This window comes from Strix uralensis, chromosome 21, assembly GCF_047716275.1.
Source record: "Strix uralensis isolate ZFMK-TIS-50842 chromosome 21, bStrUra1, whole genome shotgun sequence".
NCBI classification, from domain to species: domain Eukaryota; kingdom Metazoa; phylum Chordata; class Aves; order Strigiformes; family Strigidae; genus Strix; species Strix uralensis.
Window position 1 is genome coordinate 1,050,516 of NC_133992.1, and position 22,422 is coordinate 1,072,937.

The 22,422-nt window shown below is 45.9% G+C and overlaps 1 protein-coding gene across 12 annotated transcripts in view; it reads right to left on the minus strand.

Annotated features, from left to right (window-relative positions):
• EXD3 (exonuclease 3'-5' domain containing 3) overlaps positions 1-22,422 on the minus strand; it is a 301,498-nt gene that overhangs the window by 132,075 nt on the left and 147,001 nt on the right. For all 12 annotated transcript variants that reach the window (XM_074891167.1, XM_074891166.1, XM_074891170.1 and 9 more), the window contains 8 exons: positions 21,422-21,560; positions 20,845-21,058; positions 19,741-19,850; positions 18,397-18,607; positions 17,112-17,278; positions 14,561-14,731; positions 7,140-7,193; positions 5,284-5,415 (listed from right to left, as the gene is read on the minus strand). In XM_074891167.1, the coding sequence (XP_074747268.1) occupies positions 5,284-5,415; positions 7,140-7,193; positions 14,561-14,731; positions 17,112-17,278; positions 18,397-18,607; positions 19,741-19,850; positions 20,845-21,058; positions 21,422-21,560 (1,198 nt within the window). The remainder of the gene's footprint in view (positions 1-5,283; positions 5,416-7,139; positions 7,194-14,560; positions 14,732-17,111; positions 17,279-18,396; positions 18,608-19,740; positions 19,851-20,844; positions 21,059-21,421; positions 21,561-22,422) is intronic.

Consider the following 22,422-nt stretch of genomic DNA (forward strand, 5'->3'; position numbering starts at 1 on the left):
AACAAAAAAGCCTGCTGATCAGATTGGTGTGACAGAGGCTCATGAGAGACATGCACATTTTCAATCTAAATGACAGCTTGAGGGATCTATATTACTAATTATCGACTAATATTGCCAGAGTTCCCAGGCTGGCTTCAAAGGTTCTCGCAAAGTGCCCCAAGCACAGGGTTTTTCATCTAATCATAAGGCCTTTTTCTTTGTCCCTGCTAAATGGATTGCTCCATACTGGGCTCCCTCTGCGTAAATCAGCTTGCACATGATGAGCTTTGCAGCAATGAAATTCGTTACCTTAACCACAAAAAACCAGAAACATTTGCTGCAACTGTTAGAACACTTTTGTACCTAATTTAAAAAAAAATGGTGGTTTCCTCTCTTCCTCCCCCCGCCCCCCCTCCTTCTCACCGACTCCTAATCCCATGCTAACACCTTTCTAAAAGGCTGGGGTGAGCAGCTTTGAAACTGAAAGAGCAGGGAAGGGGGGGGAAAAAAGAGATATCAGATCCCCAGACAATGAAATAAAGCAGCTATCTCTCACATCCTGCAACGCTAGGGCTGAGGTCATAAGTTAAACAGGACATCAGAATAGGTGATGTAATTTGCTTATTTAGGATCACAGCATTCAGTGAAGTGAAAGAGACAACCTATTTGAATTTGCAGATAATCCTGTAATAAATGCAGGGCTGTTCAGCTGCAGAAACTGCAGCTGGAGCCTGAGATTTCTTTTCCCTGCCCATTTATTTTTGCAGGGGATATAATTGCAATCATTTTTCCTTGCAGGAAAGCCTTCAAACCTCACCTGGGATCAGCCACCCATTGCGTTAGGTATTGTTCAAACAGGGTCCCTGCCCCAGACAGCTTAAAGGCTAAAGGGTCAAGTCAAACAGAGGGTGGGAAAGGAAAGAGAGGCCCAAGGGAGGCAGGGAGGTGGCACAGCCACACACCACAGGACCCAGGTCCCCCAGCCCACTCCCTCCCTTGTGCAAGAGCAAAGCTTTGGCCTCAAAATTGAGCTGAGCAGCAGTTACACTTTCAAGCAAAGCGTAACTCAGCTTTTCTGAAGATGGACAGGCCCTCCTGGCTCCAAATCTGTCTGCAGAGACTCAAACCAGCAAGACTTTTTACAGCAGAGTTATAAACCTTTAACAACAAGGTTCTTCTATAACAGGAGTAATTTATCGGTGATCCCGTACCAACACTGAACACACTGTTTTCCCTTCAAACGGTCATGACAAACACTTGTGATATAAAGATTTAAAGCGAACAACTTGCACTGTTTATCTCCTCAGTTTATCACCATTCAAACTGTAATTTCATCCTGTCAGTGCCGCACAGAGCAGCATTACTCACAACGGAGGGCTGCCAGCCCCTTGCCTGAATTTATCTTCTTCAACACAAGTGTTTTCTCATTGACAAGCAGTCGGCTAGACCAGACACCATACCTTACCCAAGGAAAGCAAAACATCCTGGGTAGCCCAGGCTCATGGAGAAAGAGACAGTCGATGAAGAGGCACTGCGCACACTGCCAGGTCAGTAGATGCAGCCTACACATGCTTCAGATGGATCGTCAGCCAGACGGCACAGAAAAGCGAGGTGGAAGAAGCCAAGCCAGTCATCTGGGTAATATCTGCCAAAACATGTCTGTTTGCAAGAGTTTCTTTATGAGACTGAAATGGAGTTCATGTCCTGCTGTCCTACCAGGCCACGGCTGAGTGTCAAAGCAGGCGCAGGCATGTCCCATGCAGGGACACCACGTCTGAGCGAGGGTGGCTGATGACCTTCTCCCTGAATGGATGGACCTGTGAGAGGGGCCAAATTTCAACCCCCCTATAAAATGACCTAGATGTCAGATGTTTGTATCCATAACTGCAGCCATCCAGTAGGTCACCTTCCTTAGCATGTTTTGGTTTTTTTCCTTTCTTAAATGCAAGTTCTGTGTTAGAACTTGCTCCAAGATGTCAAGAGCAGAGGATCTCTGATCTTCCACTCAAGCCAGTTTGCTAGCTGACCCTGAGGCTGCTTACAACAGCCCCAGACAACTCCACAAAGACTTCCTGACGTGTAAGGGACCAATGTGCTGAACTTCTCATGTAAGAACACCTTCCATCATGCATTTCACATCACCCCTTTCTGAAGGAGCTACTTTTGGATACCTGAAAAGAAAAAAAGCTGTATACAAGATATTCAAATGTGTGCAGGGTTACAGACAAAAGACATTTGCATTTCAAATACAGGAAATGGGTTTGTTTCAAATATTTTAAGGCTATGAGATGTAGGACTTCTCAGGGTATTTTTGCATGTCACCAAAAGACAGAATTCATCTTATTTTCACTCAGCCCCCCTAAAATGTTCCTCACCAAAGGTAACACCAGGCCTGGCTAAAGCTCCTGTGCACAGGTGGCCTCTCTCTGACCATCACAGAGTCCTTAAGATGCAGCAGTTGAGAGAGGCATGCAATAAGATCATACTGGGTAGGCCACAACTGACACAGCCAGCAGCAGTCTCCATTTCTGGAGCCTTTAACCAGAGCAATCAAGTCGAAGCCCAGCACAACTGAAAGCAGAAACACTGAGAAGCCCGGGGGTGAAATTCTCCATGCACTCGCTGCTCTAAGTCAGACCGAGGTAACTGGTATTTGCCATTGTTTTAACAGAAAAAGGCAGTATTTTGGCAGGGTTACAAAGCAAGCCCATTCTTTATATCTGCAAAAGAGGGACTGTCCATCCCTGCTGAGGGAGCTGACAGAGGAAACATATTTTACAGCAATCTTGGGTACAACATTGAATTGGGACCTATTTTTACCGTGTGCGCTGCACTACACGCATTAATTGTTACAGCAACAATATTTGCTGACATATTCACTCAAATCATTTACAGAACAGAAGCCCAAGAGACAAAACAAGCCCTTGCTCCACGAGACAGAGAGAGTCAGGCAGGATGCCACATTGCTTCCTGTGACACACAGAGAACGTTTATCTACAGTGGATGATCGCGGGCGATAACCCAGCTCCAGGGCTGTCCTGCGCTGCAGCTCAGACACCGTCCCGCCGAGCTCGGCGAAGGTGCGGGAGGAGAGTGGCCCAGGTTATGAATCAGGATTATCTGGCCTCCTCCTTCTGCCGAGCACGTACACAGCAGCACTTGGGTGTTTCTGGAGGCCCCGACTTGCACGTCACCAGCGCTCCCCTGCTCCAGGGAGAGCCGAAACCCTTGGTCACCCATTAGCAATACACATTTCTGCAAGGAGGTGGCAGACCTCAAAGCAGTTTGCAAGCCCTGAGGTCTGTAACCCAGTTAAAGCCCAGGACGGGCAGTATGGAAGGCACAGCTCAGCACTTGCAGGATGTAGCCTCCATCCTAATTAAGTCCAATTAGGTTTGCAGAAAGAAGTTACAAATGAAGTGCTGAGGTCTCTGTTGGCCACAGAGCACCCTCTTAAAAGGAGGAATCTGCCATTTTTCCCATGGGCAGTCCATACTCTGCAGTTATGCAGTATGATCCTTCCCAGCCCGCTGCCCACTGCTCCCCCCTCGCCCGCAGCCGTGCTGGGCGCTGCAGCCGAGCGCTCCGGGGTACCCGGCTGGGCGTCCGCTGGACACGCGCAGCTCTGAGCTTCGGTTCTCCTCCAGTACGACAGCAACCTATCAGCAAAACTTGTACGGTCTGTAGGGGACAGCTGAAGAAAATCAGCTCTAAAACGCCAAAGCCTTAAATGTAGGTAAATATATGATTCAGAACACAGAGCAGTTTGACAAATAATAGCACCTTCCCATGCCTAGCGGGATAAAACATGCAGCTGTTCTATCACCACAATTTACAGGGAAGGCATTTCTCCTGGAAGTAAGAGAACACTTAGTATATATTCCTAGCCAGATTGATTACCCCTATTTATATTGTAAACTAAGACAGCACATACTAAAAAGCCATATAGTTAAACAGTTCCAGACTCTGGATCACGGGCAAGGGGTCAGTTTTATATCACATGCTGCAGAGTCTTCTGCATTTATTACAGCTATTACAGAGTTTTCTGCAGCATGTTTTTTTGTGTCTGCTTATTCTTGGGGTATTTCAACAACAATCAGGAAGAACACTACTATTTTATGGGATCTCAGGGAATCGGAGAATCCACAAGGGTTTTTTTAAAGGCTTTTTTAAAACAGCAAAGAAGCCAGTGTGCCACTATATAACAACTGCAACATGTTCTTGGAACAATAAAACCTCAGGACGGAATGCAGTATCTTATATCTGAACATATACATTTATCCTGAAGTAAGATCAATCCATATTATGTCGATCCAATCTGCATGCTGTTATGTCATTCTCCTCATAGACAACCTGCACAGCTGGACAACTCTCATATTCTCGCTAAGTTACAGATACGGTTTCAACAACCGACATCAGATACAAGCAGAGGTCTAGAAAATGCTCTCTGGTGTGTTTGCTCAGAAGTCATTGCTATTCCTACAACACTTGTGCAGTTCCACCAGGCCAGGAGACCCCACGAGCTCGACCGCAAGGCACTGAGCCAGACTTCACTGAAGTGTTCAGCTGGCTTGTTTATTCCTAAGAGAAAGCTCCTTTTCTAGCCAGATTTGCAGTTTCTTCTTTTTCTTTCTTTAAACCCTGATAAGATGAGAGGTGTTGAAGTTGCAAGTTGGTTTATATTACAGTTTTTGAAGGGATAGGTTTCAGCGTGTTACTGTAACAAATACAAGAGTGAAATTGGAAGAGATGGAGATTTGAGCTAACACAATTAAAATTTCTTCTTAACAACAATCCACAGATATCCAGTGCCAAACACAATCCGGAATCATCAACTAGCATGGACATGAATTAACCTAATAGCTCCTGAAAAAAATCCACAGTCCTAAAAAAAAAAAATCCTCCTATTAAAGTAATTAAGTGTTATCAGAATCAGAGCACCATAATTAAACATGGTTTATAATTAAAACAGCATGTGTCCTCGACAGAGAACACAGCAACAAAGAGACTATAACCATGATAGCCAATGCCAAAACACAAGCCAAGTACCAAAAATCAGAAAAACAGCAGAGTTTCTAGCAAAGCTGCAGATGAAGTGCCTCCGCTCTTCTGACTTAGTCATCAACACTTCTGAGCACACTCAGAACTCCTCACAGCTTTGTAAGATGTTGCCAAAGTTCAAGCAGAAATCTTGGGAACCAAGTGGAAGACACTGAGTGCAAGACCCAAAAAGCTGAAGCAGTGCCTGCTGTGCATGAAACGGCGAGCAAGCTTGAACTTTAACTCAAACAAGCCTTGTCCTACCTGGCAGCGGCTGAAGATATCCGCCAGGGATACTTGAACGTTGAAGTGCTTCAGAACCTGCAGGGCCTGTTCTTTTGCCTTTTCTGAGCAGTTCACGGAGAAACACCTTCCTTCTGCTACCTGGGACTGCAGCTTCAAAAGACAAGTCATAAACCAAAATGACAATAAATGAGGCACTCCATGCACCATGATCTGTGGGGGTTTTCCTAATACACTTGGTTTGGTTTTAACTACAAATAACATTTGGAGTTAGTATGTATTTACAGCTTAAATTTTATCTAACAGGTACAACTGGTAATTTAACACTTCGCCACTGCTGCAATAGCTCTGAAACTACCGAAGCACTGCAGCATTTTATATATATATATGAAACATGATTGCCTGAGTCCCCTTCAACTTATAATTTGGTGGTGTGGTGCTGACAGAGGAAACTGAATGTAATCACAGCTTTCACATGAAACCTGGCCAGATCACACACAGTATGCAAAAGCACAATGATGAAGATGATGTCCAACGACAGTTTTACCACTCCAACCCTTTTGGTTTATATACCATTTCACCTGTAGCTCACTGATGGCCAATGAATTTGAGGTGGTCGATGTGAACCGTCCCTCAATGTTTGTTCCACATGTAGTAGAGAAGTTTGTATCTGGGAACAAGCAGTGGGAAGTTCCAGACACATCTTTATGAACATGATGAGTACTCACAGCAAGGTGGGGTCAGCTACATGCATGTAAAGGAGCCTAGGAGAGCCATCCTGTCCTCACGTAGGGCATACAAAGGCAAAGGAACAAAGGGAACCAAACATTTCCCATGACAGTATCATACACTGGGAAGCAGTTATTTTCCTTTTGCAATTCCTACACCGTACTTTGAAGTTAAAGCTTTGCCAAATAAGATTATTCTGGATGCTGAATTACCTATTACATCAACTGTAGGCTCAAGGAACCACAGTCTGGATAAGGAACCTGTAGCATGGCACAGCTGCACTTGCCTCACAGTGTCTCATCATGGAGGGAGTTTTCTTCAATGCTCAGCTGTTATGTAGGAAATTAGCAACCTACACTCTGCTAACACTCCAACTAGCTATTTGAGTAGTTGGGAGCTTTTATATCGATAGTTTGTAACAAGGAAGTCCTGCACTCTGGCTCATGTGTGTAATCCAGAATAGTTTCACTCTTCCAAATTAATTTTTTTGACAGTAACAAAGTGCAAAGGACCTGCAGCAGGCATAATATTGCAACCACTGACTTGACAAGTTCAGTATATTCCCACCAACACTCCGTTTTGAAGTGTGACTCATGAAGGGCCCTGAACATCTGGTGCTGAGGGTAGGGTTGGATTTTGCTTTGGGTTTTTTTTGTATCTATAGGAACACAAAACCTCTACAGGTTCCACTGGGACCCATGCTTGGTGGCTTCCATTCTCTCCCTTCCAAGCCTGAAGAAACATCTTTACGTGTTGAAACTATGTCAGTGTGGAGCCAGTTAGCAAACAGTAAAGAATCTTTGTGATAAAAAGCATGGGAATTGAGCTGCCTTTCACCTGCCAATGAGGCCAAACAGAAACACTTTGTTCTGGATTGCTTGGCTTGCTTTCCACTCCCCACCTCCAACGGAGAGCAATTGCTCTCCCCACTGATGCAGTACTGAGTATAAAAAAAACTTCACCCCGAGCTTTGGTCATTCAAAACAGAAACCTCCCTAGACCCTTAATGTAGTTTTTAGTGCAGAAAACATGAAAAAGCCAAGCCAGCTGTTGCATTCACATCCGACTTTTCCTCTTCTCTATACTGCACATCCCAGACCACGCAATGATACAATGCCAGAAAAATGCCAGAAGCTCTGAACACTTACAGTCTGATATGGGAGTCCAGAGGTTAAAATGACTCTTCCTTCCTGCCGGGCAATCTGGAAAAAACAGTAAAAATCATAATGAACACGGGCTGAAGTTATACTGGATACAAGCCTTCCTTTCAGTCGAAGCAGAGAGAACATGACCTGGTGATATCAAGCCTTTCTCTCCAGTGTCAACACGCACTAGGCCAAGAGTATCTGGGTCTGGTTCAACAATACGCTCTTGACAGCATCAGCAGCTCAAGGTATCGCTTGCTCGCTGCATGTCCCCTCCCTGCCAATACCCACCTTGCCTCACATGTGCTGAACAAGCTACTTTTGCATCTGCAGATGGCCCAGGGAACCAATCCACCTTGAAATAACCCTATCAAAAAACCTTTCCATCTTTTTTCTCTTTTGCTTAACCCAGACTATTTTTATTTCCCGAGTCAGGTTCACGAAGAAGCAAGCAGCAATGTACAGGGGAGAAAGGAAAAAATAACCTAAGCAGGTAATTCCAGCAAAAAAATGTATCATTAAATGTGTCTGCAAACTTCCTAGACATTAACAGAACGATGCTCACTCCACTGCTTAAGGACTAGACAGTGTTATTCCCCCAGCAGCCCAGAGCAGACATACAGAAATCAAGCATCCTTTCAAGGCTGCAAAGAACGTCCCCATTAGTTTATCACCTCCTGACTTGCAATCCGGCGCTTTTATCAGAGGTCTCGTCCTTCACGGGAAAGGTCTGCGCTGCGTTATCAGGGGACTCATTACCCGCACTTCTGACCTTCTCAATAGAGTAGGAGACACTTTCAAATGGTTTGGTGCCAAAAGGAGATACTAAATCTGGAACTGCAATTCTTCACAAGGATGAAAGTGTGACTGATCTTCGTACGATTAAATGATGTCCCTCCCTCCCACCCTTTCACCCCCTCCCGTAGGAGGGAAATAGTTTCATGGCCATAGAGATAGAAGGATTCCCACGTGAGCCAGTACTTCAGCTCTGCTAGTGCTGACAAGAGATTGGCACTTCAAGGTAGGCACGAGGTTATTTCTCTTCTCTGACTTGGATTCTATTGGAAACCTTTGTGTTTTTCACTGTTTACAGATGTGTGTCATGGAGGTCTCTCTTCTGGATCAGAGTTTCAGAGCTGTCTCTGGATCACTCTTTAACCCTGGCAGGAGGACACACTTGAGATCAGAGTCCTGCTGCACTTCCCAGACAGTCTGATACCACCAAGCCCAGCCAGGGTACACAAAAAAAAACCCCAACCCAAGATTTTTAAACTCTGTGTTTTGGATAGCTATTCTCTTAAGACCCACTGGATCTACGGCAACATGAAACAAGGAGTAGAAGGCTCTGAAGGCACAAACTCCCCGTGCAGTCAACTAAGCAACTGTTTTTTTCCCGTCTTGACCTTTCAGGTAGCTGCTTCCTTCCCTTTTGTGTGAAGTCACTCTCTGGCTGCTAGTTCTGCACTGAGAAAGTGATTGGCAACAACTTCTAAAGCATCTTCCTACAGGCAAAATTACCGGATTTCTTTCAAAATCAACCCTCTCTCTCAGTAAAGGAAAAAATCCAAGAACAGGAACCTTGAAGGGACAGCAGAGACACCCCGTGCTGCATGCAATCCTACTACATGCAGTTTGGGTTACTGAACAGATCTGCCAATAAACCACCCTCCTGGCACACTAGCGAGAGAAGTCCAGTAAGGCAACAGCAAAAGTTCACCACAGTGATTTGCTGACAAGGGAAAAGAGATGTGAAATTCCTTCAGACCCCTATGTGCTTCAGGGTAAGTCTGAGGATTTCACAGCTGGAACACTCCATTCTGACTTCCTGCATCCAGGGTTAATTAGTTCAAGCTTGATAAATCCCCTTATCTAAATGGCTCTGCAGAGACAGGCAAAGAACATCAAATAAAAAGGAGAAAAGCAATAACTCTTCCAGCATGTTTTTCCGCCTCTGGAACAACGACTGGGAGAAGCACGCAGAGCCAGAAAAGCCATGTGATAGCACACATCTGACTGAAACCATGGAGGACACGTGCTGGAGAAAAGGGCATAATTTCTTCCTTTCCTCTGAAAGAAATAACAAAAGAAATAACGGAAGGCAGCGCTGGGACTATCTGGGAGATGTGTGCTCGGAGATGCAAATAAAAGGAAAAGAATGATGAGTGTAGCGTGTTGGAGCGGGTGTCAGAGACTTGTGCTCCATCCCAAGTGCTGCAGAGAGGGCACTGGCCTCAGTTTCACAATCTATTAAAAAGATAATATCAACTTCCTCTGGAAAAGACTTAGACCTTCTGGATAGAAAGTGCTGCCTAATAACTTGGTATTATTATTTGTCCCTTAACGTGCCTGTCTGTTCAGCCAACTTCCATTCTGCAGAGATGAATGAACTCAAATGAATTACTGTAAGAGAGACCTGGAAGGGCAACGACTGATGAGAGAGGACAGCGAGAGACCCTATGTTTCAAAGCCAGCATCAGCGGAAGAATGGATTTGTGACAACCTAAAGGATCCTCAATTAAGGCTAAAGAAGGTTTCAAGAAACAGCAGCACAAGGCTGTAGATTTGCAATTTAAAATTTGCCAAGCCCATGCATGACACATGTTGGGCAATGTCACGTGTCCTGGAAGAGGCAAACTGCAGTGCTACCTTTGCAAGGTAGCAGTCCAGGAAGAGCTGTGACCCCCCTTGCAGGGGCAGAGGGGAAGCAGTGACCCTGAGCCTAAGCCAGCAAGGTCCCAGTTCAGACAAGAAGGGAGTGGACAGAAAGCATCTGTTCCAGGATGCACGCTGGAAAAGCACCCAGACATGGATCTACTAGAGGAGTGGATCACAAACCTCAACGCAACCCTGAAGCCCCCTACCTGTTATCTCAGGGTCTTTTAAAATAGACAGTAAAATAGACAGTAAAAAAGAGCTTAATAGCTATGAGCACACCCAGTCCAGTCTCTTCAGCATTCCTGAAAACTATAGATTCTATAGAGTCATTACATGATTTTGTAATGTGGCCTTAAGTACCACACCATCGGCCCAATTTTGTTTCTTAACGTAGACCCATCGATTTTGCAGTCTCCGGTGAAAGACATTCTCTTCCTGCTGACCAAACATCAAAGGTGAAGTCTTGATCTTAAAGGTAGAACAGTTCTTCATCTGTCCTCTGCGAACTTACTCCGCAGACTGGTGGGAAGGTAAAAAGACTAGCAAACCTGAAGAATGTCATTTACATCAAAAATATGGAAAAAGACATTCAAAGCTGAGATGAGATCTGAGATTAGATTCCCCCATTACATGAAGCTCTGCTCACTGCAGTATTAGAAGTCCCCTTTGTGTCCCACGGCTCCAAACCAGTCCAGGGCTATTTAGATACAGGTGCACATTGTTCTAACTGGCTCCTGAGATCCATCCAAGCCTGGCCCTCCTCTCTGACTTGCTGGTTCATCACCTGGAGTTTTGGGGAGTAGGTGTAACCTTGCAAGGGAACCTTCTACACCATGGGAGCTGTGGGAAGCCAGTTCTACCAGCCTTCTGGTTATTATCACACTTCAAAAGATACCAGGTTTGCCTTGGCGTGCAAATTATTCTTAGAGATGAGGATGATTTTGAAGACCAAGAGCACAGTCCATTGAAAAACATAAAACAAACCAACACACAACTCAAGTGAAGGGACTTTGAGATTCCACCAAGTCTCTTCCAAGAAATTAGTCACCTAAGAGACTACAAAAATTTTCTTATAAGCTTTTACTTCACCCCTGAATTACAATATTGCAAGACCCACTGTAGTGACTTCAGGCTGGTGGGTGATCCTTTAAGGTTAGTGTTAGAAGCATCCCACTGCTCCACCTCATTCTGTAAAACTGCAGAGAAAAGAGAAGCACCCACTGAAACCTTCCCACCTCCTTCCAATTATTCATCAATAAGGCCCAAAAGGTTTAAGACTCTCTGCAAAGAGAAGTTTGCAGAAGACACGCTGGAAGACCTGGCTGGAAACACAACAGGCGTAGGATGTGATTTAAGTAAAGAGAAATGTATTAACTGGAAATAATGTGTTGCTTATAGGAATAAGTGCAAACACAAAGGGTGACTTACCCCAATAATGGCACCTGCACTCACAGAAGGATGCTGCGTAAGAGACCGAATCTCTGCGCTCTGTACCAGATGGAGTCACTCTACCTTGGGATGGGGTCGGAAGCCTCTGATGAGGATGGCTGCACACAGCCTTCCTCAGGAGAGGCTGCCCTACTCTGCCACACAGGAGGGAGCCAGGCTTGGGTCAGACTGGGCCACTACCCTCCAGAAGGGCCTCCAGAAGGGCCTCCCACGCGACGTGCAGGACTGGAGCAGTGCTGCCAGGCAAGGACACGTTTCAGGGAAAGCGTGTGGTGAATCCCCCCGGCTCTCAATGCACAGGCTGCTAAAGTCAGGTAAAGGAGCTCGTCCAGCACAGCTGGTACAAATTTCATCCCCCAACTACATACCCGCTTTGCCAAACACCACAGTAGCTGGATATAAACGGAACACAGTAAAAACGTCACTGCCACCCCACCGAATGAGAACACTTGGCAAATGACATGGCACCCGTACTTGGACATGAAGCTGCTCTTCCCAGAGAGGCTGGTGCTCATGAACAGAGGCTAAAATGGTTTTGTAAAGGTGGACCGTGACCTCTTTGCCTTCAACATAAGGACAGATTTAACCGGAGAAATTTTCAGTATGAATTTCAATTATCTTTCCATCTTTAAAGATTTTCTGTGTCTACGCTTATGGACAGGTAACTTTTAATCAATCACTTCTCCAGTCAAGTTCTAATTAAAAGGCACCATTAAATACACAGAATGCAAACTGGTGTCACCTCACAGCAGTGAAATATGGACAAAAGGGGGGATACACTGTCTCCTGGTGTCAGAGGTCCTGCTCTCACAGGCCGGCAGATCTGAGATTGCAGATCTGGCATGATAAACTCATCATGACAACTGTTGTCCAAGATAAAACATTTAGCCAGTAATAGCAGCACACAGGACACAGACGTCACCTTTAGCCTGGGAACGGGGTTTCTCAAAACAATTACTGCTAGATACATTAGTCTAATAGAAAAAAATAAAAAAAGCCCATAGCTGCCCAAGCACAACCTACAAAGCTCTCAGGCATTTAAGTTTGATCTCAAATAATAGATGGTGAAGGACAAGACCCATCTGCCTACCAATACTCGAAACCACTTTAACAAGCAACAGGAATGAGAACAATAAGGAGCAAATGCCAGGCGATTCAGAAGTTCTTGGCACAAGGAGATGTGTAATATGACTGATAAATCACTTTAGTGAGATGACTTCAATGAAGAACAAACACTAACTCTGTACACACTTATGTGCTCCTGGTGACAGTAGTTTGAGACTGTGTTGGGACAACACCCAAACTATCTTGTATTCAGTGACCAGGATCCAAACCTTTCTCCTGTCCTTTGCAATAACATTTACAAGTTTTCAGGTGTAGGGTGGTCAACATTCAACTTTTATTAAATCAGGACTAGCCAGATATAAAGCAGGGTGGGAGGAGTCTATTTTTATCTTTGATTATCCAAGCACAGATCAAAGGCTCTGCAATACAGTAACACTCCAAGGGCTTTTGATAGTGAAAGGATGTTTGTCCGGTCACCATAGAGAAAGCAGTGTAAAACATCCTGTCCATAGCACGATAAGGTATCAGGATGAGAAGCGGAGACGGGGCTCTGGGGGGAGGCAGTGAGAACTAGTTTGTTTAAATGACTTGTGCAAGTTTGGCAGAGAGGAGATATTAATTATTTCTGCAGAAGCTTGAGCCTGCCCAGGATTCAGGCCAAGCAGACATCTGAAGAGGAAACATCCTGTGCACCAGGCCGGGTGATTGGTGCATATTTGATAGCAACACACTGTGTGGGCTGGATATCTCCATTTCTGGCATAGTAGAAATATGTCTGAAATGCAGAAGCATGTGTCTCTCCTCCGAGAGGCAGAGGGTCAAAGTTGTTATGGGAGTTCAGATCAATGTTCATTGTCCCCATCTATGTTAGAGGCTCTCACTTTCCCAAATCACAGAATCACAGAATCATTCAGGTTGGAAAAGACCCTCGGGATCATCGAGTCCAACCATCAGCCCGACTCTACAAAGTTCTCCCCTACCCCACATCCCCCAACAGCTCATCCAAACGACCCTTAAACACACCCAGGGATGGGGACTCCACCCCCTCCCTGGGCAGCCTATTCCACTCTCTGACCACTCTTTCTGGGAAACATTTGTTCCTCATGTCCAGTCTAAACCTCCCCTGTTGCAGTTTAAAGCCGTTCCCTCTTGTTCTGTCACTAATCACCTGTGAGAAGAGACCAGCACCAACCTCTCTACAACGTCCTTTCAGGGAGCTGTAGAGAGTGATGAGGTCTCCCCTCAGCCTTCTCCTCCTCACACTGAACAGTCCCAGCTCCTTCAATCGCTCCTCACAGGATTTATTCTCCAGGCCCTTCCCCAGCCTCGTTGCCCTCCTCTGCCCTCGCTCCAGCCCCTCGAGATCTCTCTCGTATTGAGGTGCCCAAAACTGGACACAACACTCCAGGTGTGGCCTCACCAGTGCAGAGCACAGGGGGACTATCACCTCCCTGCTTCTGCTGGTCACACTATTTCTGATACAAGCCAGGATGCCGTTGGCTTTCTTGGCCACCTGGGCACACTGCTGGCTCATGTTCAGCTGCTGGTCAGTTAGAACCCCCAGATCCTTCTCTTCCAGACAGCTCCAGCCACAAATATTTCACTGTAAGTCATGGCTGATCACCTTTGAGTCATTTCACAATGCGGTAGCCAGCTAGGACGTTATATGGCAATTTATTATGGAAGTTTTCCCTTTCATATTGAACATCCATCTTTCAATAATGGTTCTGTCCAATTGACCCAGGCACAAGGCAGGCAAATACCTTCCCTGTAAGCCCAAACTTGAGTCCATTAGAAACCTAAGTGAATGTTGGGTTCCTTTCTCCGATTTTTGTCCTGTTGCAAACACACCACCGCCTCCCCATCAAAGACACTTGAGACTGGAGGTCACATCTTTATACTCTGCTTGTGTGCCTCGAATGGCTTGAAACATCCCAGCTGTCAATGACACAGACCTACAGACACAAATAGGATTTGAGATCACAGCCCTCTCTGCTCACCTCCTCTCTCCTGGAAATGGAGAACCAAGCCCACACACTACTGTAGGGACTAGCTAATACCAGCTGCCACCTGGCACAATTTCTTGGACTGAACCAGAGGACTGGGTCTCAGCACAGGCACAGAAGGAGGCATGTGCTGGGCAGCTCCTGCCAACCTGCTGCCTGTCCAGTGCGAGCGACTAACCAGTGCAGTTACACAGTAAGCAGCAGGCCTTCCCCAAGGAGTGCAGATACACACACACACGTGTGACTAACCTCAGCAGCTCTCCTGTGGTCATCGTCATTCTCCAGCATCCGGACATCTACACCGAGGCAGCGAAGATAACGTCCGAGGCCTTGCAGCATGTTATCGCAGACCACGCTGAACTCCTTTGGGGAGATGGGAGCAGGGGGACATGAGGTCTCCTTTTTGGATCCTTTGCATTGCTACAGAGAGGCAAGAGAGCTGTAAGCAGCAGAACAGAAGGCTGATTTCCAGTACATCTGTGTTTTGTCTCCCTGCATTCACCCATCATGGCAAATCCAACTGTCCACCTGTATTACAATCTCCCCCATGCTCTGCAACACCTCTAGTTCCTCCTTCATGCCCTTTCTACCTTGCCCACCTTTCACTTGGGCAGGAGGCAGCACATGATGGGCCTAATTCTGAATTAGCCATTCACTCACTGGCCAGCTGGCCACCCAAACCAGGGATCTGCAGCCTTTCCCTGGAGAAATGCCAACTTGGCCTTCTATGCTCTACGCAGACATTCACTTTCATGAATTCACAGCAACACATCTTCAAGACTGCTATTCCCCTATCAGATTAGACTGCAATTAATATACGTGTGCCAAAGTTATGATTTGGGAAGGGGATCTGACAGACAAAGGGAGAAACAGGTAGACAAAGCAATCACGTCAGCTTTGTTATCTTCGGAAGTTTAAAAATAGTCAGTGCCTGAATTCTGTTTATTTTATTTCAAATGTCTGGTGCTGGGGGAGTTCCTGCAGTTGGAGACTTTGTCATTGGAGGCTCCCAGAAATACAACAGCTAAATTCATGGAGAAGGGAAGTTATTAGGGAACCTCCAATGTCCAGCTTTTGCCTCCAGGAACTTGAATCAGCTGGGATGGCTGAAGGACCAGCACCTACGCAGGGCTACACTGGCTTTGGAACCAAAGTTACTGCAGCACTGCGGATTAGCTCTGCAGGAGCTGACTCAGGCCGGGAAATGCTGTGCCACACCATGCAGATACACCTGGGCTGACCGTTCAAACTAGCTCAGATCTGGGAGATCAATCTCTGTGATGCTGCACCTCCCAGAAGCTGGTACAGGCACTCAAAGCTCTGCAGCACTGCGTAGGCTGGACTGTCACCGGCTCCTGCAAGGACCCTGGTGGATGCAGCTGTGCCCTGAGACATCAGTGCTGTGATAACAGATCAAGCTGACCCTTCGGTGATGAGGGAGTTGGAAGACACTAACCCTGTGCTGCTGCTTCTGTTCAAACAGATGTAAAGGAGCAGCAGCTGTCTCTTAGCTAGTGTTTATTCAATGGCCAGCAATGTCGTATGTAGCCTTTTTCTCACGTTTCATGCCAGCAGAGAGCAAAAAGCTTATAAAGGAGAATAGTGTCATTAGCCCCACTTCAGATAGTGGACCAGGAAACACCAGGAAAGAGTCAGGCAGGATGCAGAGCCAGAAGTCTGCTTTTTTGATCCCAGTCCAGGTTTTACCAACTACCTCTCAGTTAATGAATCTGACTGTACAGAACACAAAGATGACCCGTGAGTTCACAAGGTAATTCAAGCCTGAAGTACTTACTTTTCCCATCTCTGCAGCAGCCAGTCAGATCTGTTGTAACATACAATATTCCCATGAACACAGAGTGCTTAGGAAACTACTGAGCAGCTTTGTGTTTTACTGCCTGACTAAGACTAATGGCATACTGTACATTTACACACACTTGATAAGGAGGATCCTGAAAAGGTGGCTATAATCAATAGCATCTCAGTCCAGCCATGGAAGGTAGTATTGACTTCAGGAGCTAAATACACAGCTGGGACTACTCAGAAGGATACACAGCCATAGCGAGTCTTCTCAGTTAATAAACAAAACTGTTTTTCTGCTAATGTTTTCATAGGTGCATAAACAACCGGATGGTTGCATTTTAAAAGTAAAACTTGATTACTGAGAGAGAAGGTCCAGTCACGTTTCAAGATATTTAAGCAGAGTCACACAGCTCCAAGTTATGGCTGGTGGAGTTTTAAGGCTCTGCCACAACATATATCGCAGGGGGAGTATGTGATGGTGGGCAAGGAGACATGCAATCACCAGAAAAACTTTTTCAATGGATTCCTTGTTTTTAACTTTGCAGACTTCTACTCCAGACACAATAAAGTAGGCACTCCCAATGTGAAACCAAAGTGTAGAGGCTCAGTTAAAAGCAAAAGTAAGGAAGTCAGAGTTTTGAAGCCTCATCGATGCAACACCTAGGCCACAGAATTCAAGCCCACACCGCTGAGGAAATGTGGAAGGAGCATTTCTACCAGCAAGGTTAGCTGGATTCTGCCATGCAGACCTGCACCAACATTCTGCGAAGACAAACGAACCTAAAATTGCAGGGAAAGCTGAACCAAGGCACACAAAGGAAAAAGCACATCTTACCGGTAAAGGGGAGGAGCGAGGAAGATGTTTGCTGCAATAGTCCTGAGAACAGACTACAAACAGGCATGCCATGCATACCTAAAAGTATGACTGAGAGACAAGGCAACATATGATTTGCAGGGGTCTTGAGCAACACGCAGCTCTTTGAAGATGTTTACAAACCTGTCCAGAAGGTGACAGTACTTCTTGTTTATTCAGCTGCTTCTTTGCCCTGGGTTTTATGCTCGGTTTTCCCACCAGACTCCCGGTCAGGTCTGAACTCAGACCAAAGCTCGCTGGATCCTTACAGAGTTTCTCATAAATCTCCAGCAAACAGTACGCATCTGAAGCTGAAAATAAGGGAATATGAGCCTCAGCTGGTTTCACTCGAAAGTAAAACAGAGGCTTTCCTGATGCAAGGAAGAGCCCTCACCTTTGTAAATGCCACTGAATGCAAACAACCTGCAAAGCTCCAACTTACTAATGTCATAGCCTGCACGCTTTTACTGGTTCAGTCATGACCTAACACATGATCACAAAGAGTTAAGGCAGAGAGGCTCAAAAAGCGACAGGCCCTCTGCTACCTCTGACTCTAACGCAATGCAAATTGTAGTGCGTTCCTCTGTTCAAACCACGTGTAAGATAGCTTCAGCCAACCCATTTCACTCGCTATTGTTACTGAGCAGCAGCTTGCCCACAGTTTATTACTGCAGCTCAGCTATGGGAAGGTAACTTCCCCATTAGATGCAATATCTTAAAAAGTAATAACCGAGTTGTTTGCATTCACCTGCCCACACGCACTGCCATGCGGCTTCTGTGCCTTGCAACGGGAACTGTCTAAGTCTCCAAGCCAGTTTAACGAGTCCTAGTGATTAACTCTTGTGGGAACTGTGTCAGCTTCAAGGATAGTTGAATTTAACAAAGGGCTGGTTCGCTTCAGTAGACTGTCCTTTGATGCCCCAGGAAAAGATTTAGACCCAGACTTCTGACTCTGGGGTAATCAGCAATGAACTCCACTGGTCCCTCCACAGTGCTGATTCTGTGCTGCAGTTTCTGACACCATATCTACCCATTTTTAACCCTGCTCTAACAAGCACTTCACTATGACGATTGCAGCACTTGTTTCACAGAAAGTCTGTGAAATGAGGCAGAAGGAAGTGGACTTTCTTCCTTTCAGTTACTGAGAGGAGTTTCCACTGAGGTGATGTTTCATCAGACAAAATCTGCAAAGCACAGGAATTCTTTCATAAGGGAAATAATGAATCACTGGACAGTTTAAACTTCAACCACTAAAGCCATGTCCACAAAAGGACAAACATAACTTATCCTGGCTTCTCTGAACAGGAACGACTCTGCAAAGCCATTTTCTTCGTTTGTTACTTAATGATTTTTCTGGTGACAGAGAACAGACAAACACAGCGTGTAATGGACCATCGGTAGCACCTTGCCACAGAGTCAGTGACCAGACCTGCATAGAGGATCTGTTCCTCCCGGAGAGGCCGTTTCTCCCAGTTAGACAGCTGCTCTGTTTTATCTAGAGGTTTCCCCAGCACATGTTGCACCAAGAGGCTGAGTCCTTTCTCTGGCTGCCTGAACTCTCTATCCTCATAGCGCTGCTCTGGGGACAGTACATCGACCTTCCGGCCGCCCTTCTTCCAGTCAATGGAGCTCTTCTGCAGCTGATGGAAAGAGAAGGACATAAAACACATGGTTATAAAACAACTTCTACAACACCTCCTATTCCAGTGGGTGGGGCCACGTAGCAACCCTATGATTTTTATCTCTTGCCTGGCATATTGAATTCCGTTGTCTCAGACAAGGGCTGGGATGACATTAGATATATACGGCGTCTGGTTATTTGGTTAACAAACACACTTGCTGGAAAGAAATCTGTTTCATAGCCAGGGAAGGAAAAAAAGTGTATTGTTGTGCAGCACTGCATTAGAGCAGTGGGGCTGTGACTGTGACTTCTCAGAGGTTTGCAGGGTGCTCAGCCATGCTGGAGGCTGATGGGCACCAACTCAATAAAAGATAGCAGTGGTGATTCATCACATTTCTCCTCCTAGCTCCAGTGAGAAGAGGTATTTCTGTAACACAGTGGGCAATGGCCTTTCTGCAGCTGCCGTTTCTCAGATTAAACTGAGGCAATAGCTGCTGGCAGGTACTTCAGACCCTGCAGCCCTTCCCAGGTTAAGTTATCAGTCCCAAAGATCTGGGTTCACCCCAACTCACAGCCTTAAACACACTCTGTAAATCTTACCCATTAAAATGGTTGTCCTTAACATTTCTGCAGACTGCTAAAATCTACTCTGTGCAAACCCAGAGGCAGCTGTACTTCAGCTGAACAGAAATTCCTGTGCTGAATCCACCAGCAGCTCTCCTACAAACATTGTGAGTTCTCTACAAATCATTAACTCCATAATATCTGCTTCAATACTGCATGATCCTGGAATATCAGAATTTCTACAAGAATTTAGTCTTACTGAGTTCAAATATGACTTATGCTTAGAAACTTTGTCCTAGCTGCATGGAGCTACATCTCCATTTCAATTTCCTATCTTTTATAAGACTGTGAAGCAAGTTATTAGTATATCAAGCTCTAACTTTTTAGTTGATGAAAACTAAATGCTTCTGTCTTTCTTTACAGAATCACATTACCCTCAAAATCACAAGCGGAAAACGTCTATTTACTCATTTAGCCATCTCCCTGCCAATATGGGATACAAAAAGACAATGCTGTGGATTCCTGACAGTTATCTACGAGCACATGCAGGAAACACAGTTTTCCACATCTTCATGTGTTCATTCTTACTTGTTTGTCTACCGTGAGTAGGTCCACCACACTTTGCGCTTGCTTGTTCATGTCCTTCAAAGCAGACCATGTGGCTGCAAGGCTGCTAAGGTCTCCAGACATCCCATAACCTGGAGATAAAACAAGCCCAAATCACACAGGTAGGAAAACTCAAATCATGGCTAACAGACCACAGCTTTTTCTAGTTCAGAGTCAAAATGCTGACAATATATGTATAAACGTTGGTGGAAGATAGGGAACAAGGCAGACTCCTGTCTCTCCTGTTCCTAAGAGATACTCTTGCAGATCAATATTGGGAGAGGTGGATGAAAAATGCTGAGTTTAAGATCAACTTACTTAAAATCTGCCAGGTCAGTGAAAGGCAATTATGAATTTGCCCTTGAACTCCAAGTTTAACAACTTCTGCCAAAAGCCTCCAAACAGAATCTGTATGGTAAGCAGGAGAGCTCTGGTGTCCAGCACAGCAGCTTTGGGACAGGGCCAACAAGTCCAGAAAGCTCTGGATAGCAGACTTGCCTAGACCACTGAAGGTTGGGTGCAAGTCAGCGTTTAGTATGGAACTAAAACAATCCCAAGTTCGAGGGGGCAGGCTAAATCAGAAATCTTGGGTCTAACCCGAAATGGGGAGATGTTTCTACCATTCCCAGTTACACTGGTCATCCTGCTTCCTGGCATGGCAGTATGTGAATACCCTGGGCTACAAAAGCTGGTTCTGTGGTAAGTGGATTTAGAGAATGACAGCCCCAAAAGGATCTAGGAATTAATTACACAAAATAAGCTGTGTAAAGACCCAAGGCAGGGAGAAGAGACGCAATAACCAAGTAGTAAGTGATAGGACAAGAGGGAATGGCCTCAAGTTGCACCAGGGAAGGTTTAAACTAGATATTAGGAAGCATTTCTTTACAGAACGGGTTGTTGGGCGTCGGAATGGGCTGCCCAGGGAGGTGGTGGAGTCCCCGTCCCTGGAGGGGTTGAAGAGTCGGGCTGACCCAGCACTGAGGGATCTGGTGGAGTTGGGAACTGTCAATGTTGGGTTGATGGTTGGACTGGATGATCTTCAAGGTCTTTTCCAACCTAGACAATTCTGTGATTCTGTGATATTACCTAGTTTAGTAATGGCCGCATCTGAATAGAGCATCTGGATGAAATGGGGAAGCTTCTCCTTTTCACCCTCCGCCTCAGCTTGCTCAAGGAGCCGTGGCAAGTCGAGCAGGAACACCTCATCCTTCAGAGCCATCTGAAGGAGGGAGACACGGGGCTTCCCGACCATGCCGAACGAAGGCCTCCACTCCATGTCGATGCCAACGACCTGCCCAGGCTGCAACACAGACAAAAGCCTTCTTCACTTAGAGACTGTCTACGCTTGAAAGTAGCCTGGACAGTCCCTGCCCAGAACACAAGCATTTCCCTTCCAACAGCTGCATCTCTTTGCCAGTGTGCAAACTACTACAGAGACAAGTAACTCTCACGGCACACCTGAGTTACCCCTGGGGGGACCTTTCCTGGCACAGCAATTCCCAACACATTCCCCAAATCAGACAAGCCTAGAGGAAGCAGATGTGGGGATGACTTGGGGAGGGTGACATTTGATGGCAGTGGCTCACATACAACCCTGTGCACCAGCCTGCTATGGAGTTTCTGCTCCTTGACCTTGCAAAGTAAATACCAGAGTACCACTCACCTGCAGCACCTTTTCCCAGCACTGCAGCGTCTCTTCCCAAGTCTGCAGGAAGTGAATATTTGCCCGTGGAATAGGAAGCTGGTAATAGTCCTTCTTCTTACTCTCTTCATAATTATCTGCTTTTGAGGCATCTTCTACCCTGCACAGAATCAGATGCAACAGCTTTAAGCCATGCAATGAGAGTCAATCCTGGATTGGAGAAACATCAGGGAGTTTTAAGCCCCTTATTTCACCCTGGCCTTCTACTTCCCCAAGCTACTCAACTCTTTCTCTTACCCTCTCTTTCCTCACCTTCCCTGTAATCTCAATCTCTTTCATCTTGACTCATCCTCTCTTTTCATTCCCATCACGGAAGTGGCCCTGTGTCCAAGACCTCACCACGCACATGCACTATACCCACTGCAGGGAACACCCAAACAGAAACACTTGCTGGAGTCAGAATCCCAAGCCCTGGCCTCAAAGCTCAGCTCTCTTTCCCAGAACTGATGCAACTTGGATGACAAAGCTGGGCAGCTGTTTCCACATTCAGAGATAACACATTTTAGATTTACTGCTTTCTGCCCTCGAGGTTAACATGGAAGTCTGCTAGCTCCCACGGTGTAATACATAACAGAGATGTCAGCTCTGACCAGCACTGTGTCCAAACAGGAGCTTCACACTTCTCCCAGCAGAACTGGCTCAGAAAGAGACTCTCAGACTGCTCCACACCAAGATCACTACCAGCTGGAAACGGGTGAATCTGCCTCATCATTTTATAGTGCAATGGCTTGGGAAGGCTTCACGGACCTCCCTGATGCTGTCCAGCTTCTTCTCCTCCATCCCCTTCCCTGTAAAACATCCTCATAGGTTGCACCATTTGTCCTACGTTGCACAGGGATGAAATGAGAAAAGTTCAGAAATAAAGTTTCAAACCCTTCTATATTTAGGGGAAGGCAGCCAGCTGAACCCACAGACCAAGCGCCTTGCTTGTGCTACTCCCTCCATTTGGGTTTCAGATGGCA